Here is a 17,041-nt window from a genome sequence, read left to right on the forward strand (position 1 = left end):
GCACGGAACGCCGTTTACCTTCCCGCCGGAGCGGTACCTATTTATCTACTTGCACTTTGACATGCTTTCGAGCTGCTAGGTTGGCAGGAGCAGGGGCTGAGCAACAGGAGTTCACCCTGTAGTGGGGATTCGAACCACCGACCTTCTGATCGGCAAGTCCTAGGCTCTTCGGTTTAACCCACAGTGCCACCTGCGTCCCTTAAGTCGGAGTTAACTGTTAGCAAAAACAGGATCTGCACAGGAGTGCCAGTAGGTCTTGCCCACATGAAGCAGTTGCTGAGAGTGAAGGCCTTCTCGCAGCTGCCTAAGTCCCCTCCACTCCAGGGCTTTCCCCAAGCAATCTGAGACTGTGCCTGCATGAAGCTAACTTCTCCTCTGCCCTCTTCATGCCTCTTCTGGTTCTGGGAGACCAGGAGGGGAGCTTGTTGCAGAAGGAGGGGGAGCCCCCTGGCTTCTTCAACAGCCTGACACATCTTTGCCTTTTGGCCTCTTGACTTCCCTCCTCTCCAGCCTCTGCTTTGGCCTCTGATTCTGGACTGCTCTCTGCCACAGCCTCTTCCCGCTCACTAAACCCTGTTACCTCTTCAGCTTCCCACACCTCCTCTTCCTTGTCTTCTCCCTCTGGCCACTCATTGTCACCCCCTGGCTCTGAGCCTTCTTCCCCTGGGGGTTCCCCAGCTGGTGCCTCCTTCCACTTCTCTGCATCCAAGCAGCCCATGACACTAGGTGCGGATTCTGCCTGCACACCACCAGCAACACTGGAAGGTTCCTACCGCTGACCTTGAGGCGAGGACCATGGCAAAAAAATAAAGGAGATGGGATCTAGTACAGTACAGGGAAACCTGTGTTGTTTTGCCTATCATGGCTGCTTCAGATGAGTGCGATGGGAGACAAGGAAACTGCCCTCACCTGCATCTTGTTGCAGTCGGGGAAATCGCCCGGCGAGATGTGATGCTCAAGTTGGATCTTGGCGAAGATGACGGGCAGCTTGGCAATCAGCGCTTTCTTCTTGTTGTCCTTGCCAAAAACGGATGGCATCTCTCTCTTCAGGTGGCTGATGATGTGAGCATGGACCTGGGTGGACCAAAGCAGCAGCTTATGAAGATCGGCTCTTAAGAGCAGCACGTGTCTCTGTCAGGCCACATTCACACCATGCATTCAAAGGCCTCAGCCCTGTATACCTGAGGAAGCGTCTCCAACCCCATTGCTCAGCCAAGGTCCAGCTCCGAGGGCCTTCTGGTGGTTCCCTCACTGTGAGAAGCCAAGTTACAGGGAACCAGGCAAAGGGCCTTCCCGGTAGTGGCACCCGCCCTGTGGAACGCCCTCCCGTCAGATGTCGAGGAGATAAAGAACTACACAACTTTCTGGAGACATCTGAAGGCAGCCTGTATCGGAAAATTTTTAATATATAATGTTTGGCTGTGTTTTTACATTTTGTTGTTAGCTGCCCAGAGTGGCTGGGGCAACCCGGTCATATGGGCAGGCTATTATTATTATTATTATTATTATTATTATTATTATTAATAATATAAATGCATTGGATACCGCCCATCGAAATTAATGGGAGCTGTGCCTATTTTGAAGGGTCGGCTCAGGCTAATCTTGGATACAACCCCTCTACTCAGGATGAAAGTTAAGATATCAGCTACTTTTAAAATGAGGCTGCATTTTAAATGGCATTTTAATCTGTATTTTAAATTGTCCCCCCATTATGTTTTTACTGTGATAATAATAATAATAATAATAATAATAATAATAATAATAATAATAATAATAATGTGCTGAGGGAGTATCTTGTAGCTTTTTTCTGTTCCTTCTTTCTTCGGTATCTTTCTTTTCTTTATTTCCTGTAGATTAGTTTGGGTTTTCCTCCCTTATTGTAATGTGAAAACTTCATTCCCCCCCCCAAAGATATACTCCCTCGCCCCCCGCTTTTTGCTCACCACTGGTTGCAAGGCTGGCCCAAGCTTTTTGGCCACCTGAGGCTAAGGACAAGATAACGCTGCCTCCTATTCCATGCTCCAAAGCTGATCAAGCTGGCAGGGGGAGGCTCCTTCAGCACTGATGACAGGAACCTGTCCTCCACCACACCTGAGGGTTGCAGGCTTGCTTAAGGCAAGCAGGGCAGGCTTTGCAGCACACACCTAGCGACTGCCCTCCAACATTGTTTAGCTGTGCACACACACACACACACTGGCACATGCCACCTTACTCTGACAAACGGTAGGACCGGCCCTGAGTGGCTGAGCTGCCGTGATGTCATGGAATGTCCGCAGACCCTCCAAGTGGGGAGCATGGAGACGAGCAAAAGGTTAAGTGACGTCAGGCAGAGCATTTTGGTGCTGAAGAAAGAGGAAGAGGATGCAGAAAGAAGTCAAGGCAGTAGGTGGGGAAAGAAAGACGTGCCAAAGCAGATATCCTGGACTTTGTGCTAGGCAGGGTGTTCTTTCCAGGAAAAGGTGTTTTTCCAGGGCCAGGAAGCTTGAGGAGGTAGAAGTCACCGACAACATTTGAATGCTACCTTCAGGCTTCCAACAAAAGCGTTACCAGCCTTCCCCAACTTGGTGCGCATGAAAACTGATGGTGTTCCTTCCAGAACTTGAGCGATGCAGCACCGAAGAAGATTCTAGCATTTGAGAGCAGCCTAAAGCAGGCTTTGCAGTTCTGGACTTCTGGCTAGAAGATGGATTCCCTGGGCTCGCTTCCCCAACCACCGGCTGGATTTATGGCTCAGGACTTTCCTGTGCAAAGCAGCACAGCTCATTGTCTGGAGCATAAGGAAATCTCCGCGTCGTTGGCTGGGCTCATCAACCCTTGAGGTGGCAGCCAAGCTGAAGGGGCTGACGTCTGGGGCGTGAGAGAGGCTCAGAAGCCCAGGCAAGACAGGATGCAGGGGTTGTGGGAGAGAGATGAGCAGAGGAAACGTCCGCAAAGCGGGAGCCAGGAGCCAGGTTGTAAATCCTGTCCTGGGCCTCTGATCAGAAATGGATAAAGCGAGGGTCCTTTCTCATTGTGCATCCTTGATGATTTGTGCTAGTGATGTTTGGAAGTTAGAGCTGGACCATAAAGAAGGCTGATCGCCGAAGAATTGATGCTTTTGAATTCTGGTGCTGGAGGAGACTCTTGAGAGTCCCATGGACTGCAAGAAGATCAGAGCTATCCATTCTGAAGGAAATCAGCCCTGAGTGCTCACTGGAAGGACAGATCCTGAAGCTGAGGCTCCAAGACTTTGGCCACCTCATGAGAAGAGAAGACTCCCTGGAAAAGACCCTGATGTTGGGAAAGATGAAGGGCACAAGGAGAAGGGGACGACAGAGGACGAGATGGTTGGACAGTGTTCTCAAAGCTACCAGCATGAGTTTGACCAGACTGTGGGAGGGAGTGGAAGACAGGAGTGCCTGGCCTGCTCTGGTCCATGGGGTCACGAAGAGTCGGACACGACTAAACAACAACAACAACAATGATTTGTGTTCACGGTGGTGTAAGAGGGCAGTTATAACACCATCCCATTTCAATGCTATTTCAGTCTTCGATCTTTAGCAGGAAGAGTCCTGCATTGTAGGGGGTTGGACTAAATGACCTTCATGGTCCTTTCCAGCTCCACAATTCTTTGAAATCTGTTGACTGAGCATTCATCCTGTTTGCGAGGAAGGGATTTTAATAGCTGCAGACGCACCGCAAAGTTAAAGCACATGGGCTCTCCCGCAAAGGATATGGGGCCCTACAATTCTCAGCACCCTGATATGTCCCGAGGAGGACCTTAAGGTCCACAAATAACAACCCTTTGGAGGTCCCAAGCCTCAAGGAGGTTAGATTAGTCTCAACTAGGGCCAGGGCCTTTTCAGCGCTGGCCCCGACTTGGTGGAACGCTCTGTCACAAGAGACCAGGGCCCTGCGGGATTTGACATCTTTCCGCAGGGCCTGCAAAATGGAGCTGTTCTGCCTGGCCTTCAGCTTGGACTCACTCTGACCCCTTATATAAGATTTGGTATATAAATTTTCCCTTGGCTTTTTTTGCTGGCCCATGTAGGATCAGCATGGATAGCTGGCTCGGGTGAATACCTGATGTTTCCTCCCTTTATGGTCTTGATTTATGGGCTACTACTAAAATGAGGAGGGACGCGGGTGGCGCTGTGGGTTAAACCACAGAGCCTAGGACTTGCCGATTGGAAGGTCGGCGGTTCGAATCCCCGCGACGGGGTGAGCTCCCGTTGCTCGGTCCCTGCTCCTGCCAACCTAGCAGTTCGAAAGCACATCAAAGTGCAAGTAGATAAATAAACCTTCTCTGGCGGGAAGGTAAACGGCGTTTCCGTGCACTGCTCTGGTTCGCCAGAAGCGGCTTAGTCATGCTGGCCACATGACCCGGAAGCTGTACGCTGGCTCCCTCGGCCAATAAAGTGGGACGAGCGCCGCAACCCCAGAGTCGGCCACGACTGGACCTAATGGTCAGGGGTCCCTTTACCTTTACCTTACTAAAATGAGGCTGCATTTTAAGCTGCATTTTAAGCCGTATTTTAATTAACTGTTGTTTCCCCCCTTCTTTTTCCTATTATGTTTTATTGTAATTTATATTCGGTGTTAGCCGCCCTGAGACCAGCCCTGGCCGGGGAGGGCAGGGTATAAATAATTTTTATTATTATTAATGAACTACACTTCCCAGAATTCTTTTTTTTGGGGGGGGGGAGTCATGCTTTAAAGGCACAGTGAGTACATTGGGTCAAAGCAAGCGCTATCGTTCCACGCTTCCCTCCTTGCCAAAAGTCCGATTTTTAGTGGGAAGGTTTGCTGCTCAGGAACCCCAAATCAGCTTCAATCGTGCAGCCTGAATTTGCCAGCATGTGACTGAATCCCCCCCCCCCCCAAAATAAGGGCTGTCTGGACGTGTCCTCAGTCCTCACTCAACTCCAGGGTTGGTGTGCCTGACACTGGAGAAGAATTCGCTGCAGAGGCCTTGACGTCCTTCCTTGTACAGCCACCCAGCTGTTTTTTTGTGGGTTTGTATTATTTTCTTTTTCCAAAGCCAGGAGGAAATTGCCACTGGAGGGCCCTTGTAATACAAACCCATCCTTACAGGTGACAGGAAAAGATAAGGCTGAGAAATCTGGGGGCGAAAACAGAAGCTTCCTGAACTTTTGGGTAACTGCTAGCTCGTTTTATGGGCAACTGAACTGAAGAACCTTGTAAATAATCTGCAAATCTCTCTCTCTCTCTCTCTCTCTCTCTCTCTATGTGTGTGTGTGTGTGTGTGTGAGAGAGAGAGAGAGAGAGAGAGAGAGAGAGAGAGAGAGATGGAGGAGCCGGCAGAAGGAGTGATACCTCCTTCTGCTGGAATAGATTGGCTAGAATTAATCTGTGCAGTGTTTTCTAAGGGCAAATCACGGCAGCGGCTTCCCATATTTCCAAGTCACATCAATCACACTATACACCGAAAGCATGTCGCTTCCCTCAAAGAATCCTGGGAGCTGTAGTTTAGCCGCTCAGAACTATAATTCCCAGCCCGTTAACTAACTATGGCTCCTGGGATTCGCTGGAGGAAGCCATGACTGTTGAAATGCTATAAGAGCGCTTTAAATGCACAGTGCGGACATGACCTAAGTCAGCTATGGATGCCAACAGAGGGGGACATTAAGGAGCTGAAACCTGGGCCGGCCCTGTTGTTGGACAAGGTGAGGCAAACCACTCTAGGTGGCAGATTTGGGGAGGCCATTTAAGCAAGCAGCAAGCAGCCAATTATCCAGGGCCAAAGGAGATGTGATTATGTGCCCTCTCGTCCCTCCAAATCTTCCGCTGGCCAGAGGTGCCCATCCAAAACATTATTCTAAGATGTGGTGATGCTGTCAGATGAGGATCCCACACAGTACTGTGTAAGTTATTATTATAATATGAAAATTAGGGATGTTAACCAGTTAAGTAATTTAGTAAGGGCAATCACACACACACACACATTAGTTTTTACAGATAATTTCCAAAAATCATATAACATACATTCTTATCTTATAACAATGTTTTGGACTTCCATCAACTGCATCTGAAGATTTTCCAAGCTTTTCACTTAATCTGCATTTCATAATTTTCAGTATTACTCCTTCACTAATAATTCTTATCATGGTTTTCTCTGCAATAATTCACATAATCCTCCTTACAAAACTTCTTGCAATCCTACTAGCGTAATCTGTTGATTACAATTGCTTTTCAAATAATTCATATATTTACTCCAGTCCTCTGAGAATCTCTGGTCCTGCAGGTAGGGGCACTTACTAGGTCTATACATAGCCTTCAGGCGTTCAGAGTGCTTCCCGTGTATCACAGAAACATAGAATCATAGAATTGTAGAGTTGGAAGGCACCCCAAAGGTCATCTATTCCAACCCCCTGCAATGCAGGAATCAGCCTTCCCCAACCAGGCGCCCTGCAGTTATTTTGGACTGCAATTTGGACTTACCATGTTGACTGGGGCTGATGGGAGTTGGAATCCAACACTCATCACCTCACCATCCTTACAATAGTGGTTTGTTGCTGTTTTCTTTCAAAGGCCGTGTTCCCTTGGAATTAATCTGTTGGCAACTGCACACCAGCAGTGGATAGCGACAGAACGTAAGTGGGTTAGGCTGTGTCCAAAACGGAGTGCGGACAGGACCCAGACCAGAAAAAGGGGATCGCTCCTTCCCTCTCTATCTTGGCAATGGTAGGGCGGAAGGCAGGTGTCAGGGAACTGACATCAGAACGAGAGGTGGAGGCAAGGCTCCAAGGCGATGCCGGAGAGGGGACCAGCAGGGGGGAAGGAATTCAGCGTAACACCGGTAGAGAAGGGAAGGAAATGGAGGATTTGGAGAGAGGTCTCCAAGACTCTTCACCCGAGACTAGTGGAGAGAGCGCGGGCATGCCCCTGCCTTCCCCTTACTTGCGTAGAAGAGTTCCGCGTAGGGAAAGTAGGAGGAGACTTGGCGTCAAACAGCTCTTATGCTGGAAGAGGTTCAAGAAACGCCCACTGACGGATTCTGTGAGTGACTGAACGGCCACGGAGAGTGGGCTGTCAGCCAAAGCATGGTTAGCCAGGCAATCTAGCCAAAACTGGCGGCAACTTACACACAAGTAACCCCTTATAACCATTACAGCAGGGGTGTCAACAGCAGTTGGAGTCAGTGCCAGTGACAGGCAGAAGCAGCCGATTCTAGATTGGTACCCATCTTCTCTGCAAATTTCCACTGAAACGGAGGAGGGAGAAGATGACAGGCTGCGCTACTCTCTGAATTGGTCAAAAGCAAGAGGGCAGAGAGGTGTGGGGCTGGCTGCAGGCAGAACAGTGCCCCCCACACCCCCATGGAGCAGCCGTCAGGGACTCAGACCCATGCCTGGCTTGCTAAAAGACTGTCTTTCTGATGGGTCAAAAAATAGCTACTGCTGTTGGAGTGGCATACGAAGGATGAACAAGTTAAATTGGTTATGATTGATTGGGCAAGAGATGTGGGACATAATATAATGATGGAGGACTGGGAGAGGTTATGGAGGAAAGGGGTTAAGTTCACTCCATGTACAATGTTAAAGGAAAATTGAAATAGAGTCGCAAAGTGATTTCATGCTCTTTATTCAGCTCATAGTGGTGAGGAGGAATGAATGAAAGTCCCCTCAAAGTATCTGCTTTATATACATTATTTACACAATGGGCTGCACATGATTGGCTAATTCCAGAATTCTACTGTAAGCCAATCAGGTTGTGGATTCACTTCAATCTGGAGCATGATTGGGTGGTTCCTGCCAACCAATCATACTGCTGCATTGTTCTAGGACCAATCAGACTGCTGCATTCTGAATCCTATTGTTCTAGGACCAATCAGACTGCTGCAGTTTGGATCCTATTCGACTCAGTACATAACAAAAATATTATGAAGATGATGTATAGATGGTATTTGACCCCTGTAAAACTAGCAAAGATTTATCACAATAGTGATAACCTTTGTTGGGAATGTAAAGAAAAAGAAGGTACTTTTTTCCATATGTGGTGGACTTGTCCCAAAGTGAAAGACTTCTGGGAGAAGATTTATAAACTGGAAAAAAATGTTGAAATATACATTTATTAAGAAACCAGAGGCCTTTCTTCTTGGAATAACAGGTTTAGAATTGCCCAAGAAAGATGTTAAATTATTTTTGTATGCCACAACGGCCGCCCAAATATTACTTACTAAAGACTGAAAAACACAAGCACTGCCAACAGTGGAAGATTGGCAGATGAAGGTGATGGACTTTTCGGAGCTAGCTGACCTGACTGGAAGAATCCGCGACCAGAAAGAAGAGGAGTTTCAAGAGGACTGGAGGAAATTCAAGGACTATTTGAATAAATATTGGAATATAAAAAAATTGAAATTACTTGAAAGAAACAAATAGGCCTAAGATTAAATTAAGTTATAATTAAATAAATGGGATCTAGAATGTTAAGAAAAGTGAATAAGATGGACTAAAATTGGAAATTGTTTTAGTTTAATAATGATATTGGAAAGCTGTTAGTTTTAATTACAAGGAAACTCAGAAGGGAGGGATTTGAGGAAGTCAACCAAGATGTTTAAAAGGTTGGATTTGTGAAGAATTACTGTATTTTTCGCTCTATAGGATGCACTTTTTCCTCTTCAAAAATGAAGGGGAAATGTGTGTGCGTCCTATGGAGCGAAGACGCCATAGCCCCGCGACCCTCTCCCGGCTGGAGAGGTGACGCGCAACTATGGCAGCAGCCTCTCCGCTGCGCCTTTCCGCTGCTCCCCGACCTGCTCTTTGGGGTGGTGGTGGGCTTCCCCCCGCCAGCCCCAAAGAGCAGGTCAAAAGGAACCTGAAGCCTGGAGAGCGAGAGGGGTCAGTGCGCACCGACCCCTCTCGCTCTCCAGGCTTCCAAGGTAGCCGCCTGAAGGTGACTGAACGCACCTTAAATGGCACCTTGTTTTAGAGGGGGAAAACAAGAGGGGGGAAACTCTCCCCCTCTCTGCGCAGCGCCTCCTGCCGCTTCACTGAAGGGGCACTGGGCAGAGAGGGGGATAATTTTTTTTCTTGTTCTCCCCCCTCTAAAACAAGGTGCGTCCTATTGTCCGGTGCGTCCTATGGTGCGAAAAATACGGTAAGTTTGTTATTGTTTATCTGTTTATTGTCCCACCCCTTTCCCCCCTTTCTTTTTCTGTTTTTGTGTATCATTTTGCTTTGTGGTTTGTGTTATCACTGTGGAAAATCTAATAAAAAATTATTAAAAAAATAAATAGCTACTGCTGTTTGTGAGAAGTGGGAGCCAGGATTTGATCTATGGCTAGGACGGATCTTTGGGCGAGGCCATGCTGCTCTACCCATCTCCGCTACTCTGTGTACCCAGAGCAACAGGCCTGAGAAGAGAGAAACGAGGCGGCGTCATTCATCTAATTAAGACGGCGGAAGATGCCACCTCATCAGGAACGTGCTTAACGAGAAAACCGGAGCAAAACACAGAGGGAAGCTTTGGGAAATAGGAAAGGGGTAGCCGAGCCCATAAACACATTGTACCCTGAAGCACAATGCGGGCTTCCTCTGCGGGGACGGGGCCATTGTTCAGAGGGGGAGGCGCAATAAAGTCCCTTCCCAATTGCTCGGGAGAACAGGAAAAGCAGCAATTAAAAACTGGGCGTCGGGACAAGCCGCGGTCTCCTGCGACGGAGAAAAAGGGGAATGGGGGTGGTTTAGTGGAAGGGCCCCTCTGCAAGTGTGATCGTATTACTTAAGGTCAATCCTTTCAAAAAGGAAAAGCGGTGTAGTTGGAGACAGCGGAAGGAGGGCAGTTGTAGGATGAAGCACAGCATGTGAGTCCATCCTCAGTATGGGTGAAAAGAAGTTCAGTAATGCATCTGGTGCATTAGCCAGATGGGTAAAGCCTGCCATTGCATGTCCTCTCCCCACAACCCCATTAAAACTCCATATTTTCTCACTGTGTAGCGCATCAGCCAAGCCCTTCCTTCAGTCACAAACATGTCTGCAATGCTGGAATATCCTTCCATTCAATAATGATTGCCATCTCCACCTAGCTGTGGTTGTGATGGGAAATTACCACACTGGCCAACAGTTCTGCAGTCATTAATATAGTGGTACCTTGGGTTAAGGACGCGGGTGGCACTGTGGGTTAAACCACAGAGCCTAGGACTTGCCGATCAGAAGGTCGGCGGTTCGAATCCCCACGACGGGGTGAGCTCCCGTTGCTCGGTCCCTGCTCCTGCCCACCTAGCAGTTCAAAAATACGTCAAAGTGCAAGTAGATAAATAGGTACCACTCCGGCGGGAAGGTAAACAGCGTTTCCGGGCGCTGCTCTGGTTTGCCAGAATTGGCTTAGTCATGCTAGCCACATGACCCGGAAACTGTACGCCGGCTCCCTCGGCCAATAAAGTGAGATGAGTGCCGCAAACCGAGAGTCGGTCACGACTGGACCTAATGGTCAGGGGTCCCTTTACCTTTTACCTCGGGTTAAGTAATTAATTCATTCCGTTGGTCTGTCCTTAACCTGAAATTGTTCTTAACCTGAAGCACCACTTTAGCTAATGGGGCCTCCTGCTGCCGCTGCACCGCCAGAGCACAATTTCTGTTCTCATCCTGAAGCAAAGTTCTTAATCTGAGGTACTATTTCTGGGTTAGCGGAGTCTGTAACCTGAAGCGTATGTAACCCGAGGTTCCACTGTATTCCCCCCCCCCCTCACACACTGGGCTGTTCAAATGGGATAATGCCTGCTCTTCCTTCAATCCTCACCTCAGTGAAACACTTTCAGAATAACCTCCCTTGTGCCATTCATTCACACAAGATACCCGTATCACGGTCTCTTGCAACCTGAAGTTCCCTCACTGGGCAATTCCTGTTCTCCTTTCCAGTCCCATTTCAATGCGGCTGTATCCTACAGGTGACTACAACAGAATTCCCACCCCAGCTCCGTTGCTGCACCTACCCCCATTGCAATGGGACACTGCATGCCGCATTCTCCTGTTGGAGAAGATCCCTGCCTGCAACAGATCTCCCTTTGGGATTATTCGCCTTTCACAACCCAGCAAAACCAAGACACAATGCCTATTTGCCCTCCAATTCCATTGCAAAGGAATGTTCTGCCGCCAGCCTAGGATGTTTTGCAACAGAGCATTCACAGCTGCAATGGAGCGTCCCTGAAATGGGCAGAGGCTGCACTTCCCTTCCTCCTAATGGAACTGGTCCACAGGGCATCTCAAACTGGGGTCCGTGGACCACCAGTGGCCTGTGAGCATCATTCAGGTGGTCTGGAGTGGGCCTGCAAAAATACAATTAAAAATCATACGCAGTGCGTGATACGTGCTACAAAAGGCAGGCAAATTCATAGGTGTCCGCCAAGACCAGGGGTCAGCAAACTTTTTCAGCAGGGGGCCGATCCACGGTCCCTCAGACCTTGTTGGGGGCCGGACTATATTCTGGGAGGGGGGGAAATGAACGAATTCCTGTGCCCCACAAATAACCCTGAGATGCATTTTAAATAAAAGGACACATTCTACTCATGTAAAAGCACGCTGGTTCCCGGACTCTCCACGGGCTGGATTTAGAAGGCGATTGGGCTAGATCCGGCCCCTGGGCCTTAGTTTGCCTACCCATGTAAAAAGGTGAAAAGCTTCTGGGAGATGATATATAATGAGATGGAAAAAATGTTGAAATATACATTTATAAAGAAACCAGAAGCATTCTTACTGAGCATTGTAGGAAGTGATAGAAACAGAAAGGAATGTAAGTTGTTTTTATATGCAACAATGGCAGCATGAATGTTATTGGCCCAAAAATGGGAGCAAGAAGAATTACCGACAAAAGAAGAATGGAGGATGAAATTAATGGACTATGCAGAATTGGACAAACTAACAGGAAGGATTCAAAATCGGTGGGACCAGAAATTCACAGAAGACTGTAGTAAATTTACTGATTATTTGAAAAGTATTTGTGATGACCAGACTACGTTTGTAGGTTTGAAAGAAGTTTTGTGAGGAGTATTATTGGAATTATTGCAAAAATGGATAAAGGGGAGGAGGATTAGTTATGACAATTAGAGGTAATAAGAATTTACGAAATGCATAAGAAGTGATTAAAACGGTGGATCAGCAGAGGGGCTGAAGGAAGTCCAAAAAAGATTGTATAAATGATGAAGATTTGTGTTATGTATTATAATTTATACAGTGGTGCCCCGCAAGACGAATGCCTCGCAAGACGGAAAACCCGCTAGACGAAAGGGTTTTCTGTTTTGGAGGCGCTTCGCAAAACGAATTTCCTATGGGCTTGCTTCGCAAGACGAAAATGTCTTGCGAGTTCCTGCGGGTTCCCCCCCCTTTTCTAAGCCGCTAAGCCGCTTATCTGCTTATCTGCTTATCCACTAAGCCGATAAAAGCCGCTAATAGCGCTAACAGCGCTATACCGCTAATCCGTCAATGGGCTTGCTTTGCAAGACGGAAAAACCGCTAGACGAAGAGACTCGCAGAACAGATTAATTTCGTCTTGCGAGGCACCACTGTATGTTAAAATTAATGTAAAATATTTTTTTAAAAAAGTTTGCCTACCCATGGCCAAGACCCTCAGCGATTTTAAAGCACTCTGGGGGACAAGGGCAGTTTGGGAACCATCAGAACAGAACATTATCTTACTGTCACTGACCAACAGCTTATTGTCATTGACCAACTACTGGGTCATAGAATCATAGAGTCATCTGTTCTAAACCCCAACAATGAAGGAATCTCAACGAAAGCATCCCTGACCGATGGCCATCCAACCTCTGCTTAAAAACCTTCAAGGAAGGAGAGTCCACCACTTTCCGAAGGAGTCCGTTCCACTGTCCTAACACTTCTTACTGGCTGATCTTGTCATTGGTTGGGAGTCAGCTTCACCTGCTGAACAGCAGCCTGAAGGAGAAGGTGGAATGATGCCACCTGCAGCTGATCAGCCTTCAAGAACAGGAGAAGGCACTGATGAGAACCAGCAGGCTTCAGCCTTCTTAAGCAGAGCTCTCAGCAGCAGTCAGATGCTGGAAACAATGCCTGTGGTTCTCAGCCCTGCCTTGCTGTTTCCTGCTCTCCATCTAATAATAATAATAACATCCTCAAGGTCCCAGGCCTCAGAGAGGTTAGGCTGGCCTCAACTAGAGCCAGGGCCTTCTCGGCTGCAGCTCCAATCTGGTGGAACGCTCTGTCACAAGAGACTAGGGCCCTGCGGGACCTGACATTCTTCCGCAGGGCCTGCAAGACAGAGTTGTTCCACAGGCCTTTGGTCAGGGCGCAGCCTGACTCCCTCCTCTGGCAACCTGCACAGAATCTTGCTTAATCGGTTGCCATTAATTTGATTTTAATTAATTTTTATAATGAAATATTTTTAGAATGTGTGATTATTTGATTGTTTGATTATTTGATTAATGTTAGCCGCCCTGAGCCCGGCTTCGGCTGGGGAGGGCGGGATATAAATAAAAATTATTATTATTATTATTATTATTATTATTATTGTTATTATTATTATTATTATTATTATTATTTATTTATTATTTAGACCCTTGTCTCTGTGATCATCTGGATTCCCTGACCTCTGGGTCCCCTGACTTCATATGTGGATTCTGATCTCAAGCAAGTGTTCCTTGGAGACTCCTATCCCCTTGTTGATCAGCAACAGGACCCGGACGGGGCTATAACAGCTCTTCCTGATGTTTAGTCAGAACCTCCTTTCTCATAACTTGACACCCATCACAATGCATTACCTGCCGCAGGGGGTGAGGAACGTGTGTGCCTTCAGATGTTGTCATATTACAACTCCCATCACCTTTGATGACTGCTGGCTGATGGGAGCTGGAGTCCAAGAACATCTGGAGGGCCACAGTGTTTCCCAGCCCTGATCTACCAAACATCTCCTTGTTGTCCTAGGATATTCTCCTTAGCCACCGCTGAGACCTTCCCTGTCTACCTTGTGGCCACCCAAGTACTCACCCTGACCAGACGGGCTCTCTTGACCAAATCGTTAAGCTTCCTCAGGGCAGAATTCCGGGGCAGGTTCTGGATGTCCGTGAACAAGTCCTGCTCCTCGAGCTCAAATAACCGTCGGTTATCGGAGATCATCAGGGGCTCCGACCAGAAGGACCCGATGTAGACACGCAGCACCTCGGGCGTGTTGAACACTTTGCCCAGCGACCACATGAGGGCGCCGTAGACCCGCATCAGCTGCTGCGTCTCCACCATGTCGGCCTTGTTCAGGACCACCCGGATCTTGTCCTCGTTGCCCTTGAGGGCCCGGATGGCCTCCGAGAACTCGTCTGAGATCTCCAGCTTGTGGGCGTCAAAGAGGAGGATGATGAGGTCCACGCGCTCGGCAAACCACTGCAACACCGCCGGGAAGTCGTAGCCTGCGGAGGAGAAGAGAGAGCCTTGTGGAATAATGTGGGATGTGAAACACAGAGCAGTCAAGTACAACATCCCTAGAGTGGACATAAAAAGGGGATGTCTGGACCAGCCAGTCAGAACTTCCTGCTTCCTCCTAGGCTGGGACAGACTTCCTCTACATGTGGCCAGAGGTGGGCGTGGCCTCACCTGTGCAGGTAACTAAAGCATAGGACTGGCCGCCATCTCTCTCTGACTACATTTGTCGAAGAAGCAACATCAGCTTAGCCTAAGATGCTCTCTTGGCTTCCAGCTAAGAGAGGTCAAAGGGACTATCTCTTTATGGGATAGATTCCAGGTATATTACTTTTGTAACTTAAGTCTGCCTTCTGGGATCCATCTGTGAACAGAATGAGTGAGTGAGTAAACTCTTTTTATACTTTTATAGAAGACTGTGTCGTGTCTATTTCCTTTTACAAGGGACTAAAGGGGAAATTACCAGGTAACTTATTTTAGAGGCTTTAGCGAGCCTGAGCAAACGCATCCGCTGTGCAAGTTTAAAAGGGGAACGTTACTCTGCTAAATGTTGAACTTGATAACACAAGTTGGAAAGGATATAATTAAACAATATATCCTCTCCTGCATCCCTGAACATTCACACAAATAAGAGGTAATTTTGCGCACACCCACACCCACACCCCTGCAAAGTGGCATCTTGGCTCACTTTCAGGGAAAGAAGCAGCTTAACAGCGGTTGCTGCCATTTTTATTTTTAAATTTTTATTTATGCTTTTCAGGTTTATACATTTCACTGATTTTACAATCGTTTTAACATTTCAAAACTCTACTTTCTTCCCCCTCTTTCTGCGGTTCTTTAAATTTATTTTTAGTATTTTCTGCATATCCAAATTAACTTAATTTGCTCATTCATCTGCTTTAAATATATACTCTTATCAAACTACAGGTTAATACAATAATCTTGCCAATGTTCTTATCCATTTACAATTTATCTGTAAATATTCAATCAATCGTTTCCATTCTTTAATAAAAAGTCTGTTATCTTGATTTCTTATTCTTCCAGTTGCCATTTCTGCATATTCCACAAGTTTTTGTATCCATTCATCCTTTGTTGGGACTTCTGCTTCTTTCCTATTTGGGGCGAGTAACGTTCTTGCCACTGTAGTAGCATACATAAATAAATTTCTATACAATTTAGGTAGTTCTGTCCCTATAATTCCCAAAAGGGTTGCTGCCATTTTTGAAGCTTCAGCTGCATACAGACTCTGCTTTTAAGGCACATGACTCTCCCAAAGAATCCTGGGAATGGTAGTTTGCCCCTCAACAGAACAACAATTCCCAGGACCCTTAATAAACTACAGTTCCCAGAATTCTTTGGGGGAAGCTATGTCCTCTAAATGTGCATGGAATGTGCTTTAGATCTATGGTGTGGATCTGCATCTTGCCGGACCAATGGCCTGTTGTCTTACTACTGTCTGCAAATCCATAGCTGGCTGTGGATTTGATAGGAGTCTTTTCACACCCTACCCAGAGCCACCAGGGATCAAATCTGGGGCCCCTCTGTTTTTTTCCTTCGCTCTTTGTCTCCACTCTTAAGAAAGCTTCTTAATTTAGAATCTAGGGTTTGACTGTAAACATTAAGACAGCTCAAGGATTTTTGCATTGCGTGCCAAACTGCTGTTTCGTACTACAGTATGGAATGGGTTGAACTCGCTCAGTGACAAGTCCTGGGGAGTTAGCTGGTGTTTTCTACCACCACAGACAGAAAGTTGCCAGTCTTGTTCCCCTTGGTCAAGACCCTAAAAGGCAAGGATAGCCAATGTAGCGCCTTCCATATGCTTTGGACTACAGCTCCCATGATCCCTGACCATTCATCATGCTGGCTGGGGCTGATGGGATTTGGAGTCTAACACCACTGCCATGTTGGCTGCCCCTGATCTAAAGTGAACTGAGGGGTAATGTCAGCAATTAAGTACAGTGGTACCTTGGTTTACGAACTGAATCTGTTCCGGAAGTCCATTCTTCAACCAAGGCATTCTTAAACCAAGGCGTGCTTTCCCATAGCAGCGAGGGACTCAATTTACAAATGTTGGGATTGTAATGAAGTTTAAAAAAGTTTTGAGAAATGATATACAATGAACTGAAGAAAATGTTCCATCTAACATTTGTTAAGAAACCTGAAGCATTTTTGTTAGGGATTGTAGGAAAAGACCTGCCAAGGAAGCTGAAAAATATCTTTATGCATGCGACAACGGCGGCAAGAGTCTTAATAGCACAAGGATGGAAGAACGAGGAAATCCCGACTGAAGAACTATGGCAAGAGAAACTGATGGACCATGCAGAACTGGCAAAATTGACACATAAACTACGGGAAACTGTGACTTTAAAGATGAATGGGAACCCTTTACAAAGTACTGAAAGAAACAACAAAGTGAACTGGACTCCTTGGCAGGTTTTGAATAAACACTCGCAAACTTTTTATTACAGGTAGGTAGCCGTGTTGGTCTGCCATAGTCAAAACAAAATAAAAAAATTCCTTCCAGTAGCACCTTAAAGAGCAACTAAGTTAGTTCTTGGTATGAGCTTTCGTGTGCATGCACACTTCTTCAGATACCTGAAGAAGTGTGCATGCACACGAAAGCTCATACCAAGAACTAACTTAGTTGGTCTTTAAGGTGCTAC

The 17,041-nt window shown here is 47.0% G+C and overlaps 1 protein-coding gene across 1 annotated transcript in view; it reads right to left on the reverse strand.

Moving 5' to 3' along the window:
* The window catches only part of EHD2 (EH domain containing 2), a 49,717-nt gene that overhangs the window by 7,133 nt on the left and 25,543 nt on the right, over positions 1-17,041 (reverse strand). The window contains exons 3-4 of the mRNA XM_081869153.1: positions 13,956-14,368; positions 910-1,074 (exon numbers count right to left, since the gene is read on the reverse strand). Of these exons, the coding sequence (XP_081725279.1) occupies positions 910-1,074; positions 13,956-14,368 (578 nt within the window). The remainder of the gene's footprint in view (positions 1-909; positions 1,075-13,955; positions 14,369-17,041) is intronic.

This window comes from Podarcis erhardii (genome assembly GCF_964252035.2).
Source record: "Podarcis erhardii genome assembly, chromosome: 7".
Classification (NCBI taxonomy): Eukaryota; Metazoa; Chordata; class Lepidosauria; order Squamata; family Lacertidae; genus Podarcis; species Podarcis erhardii.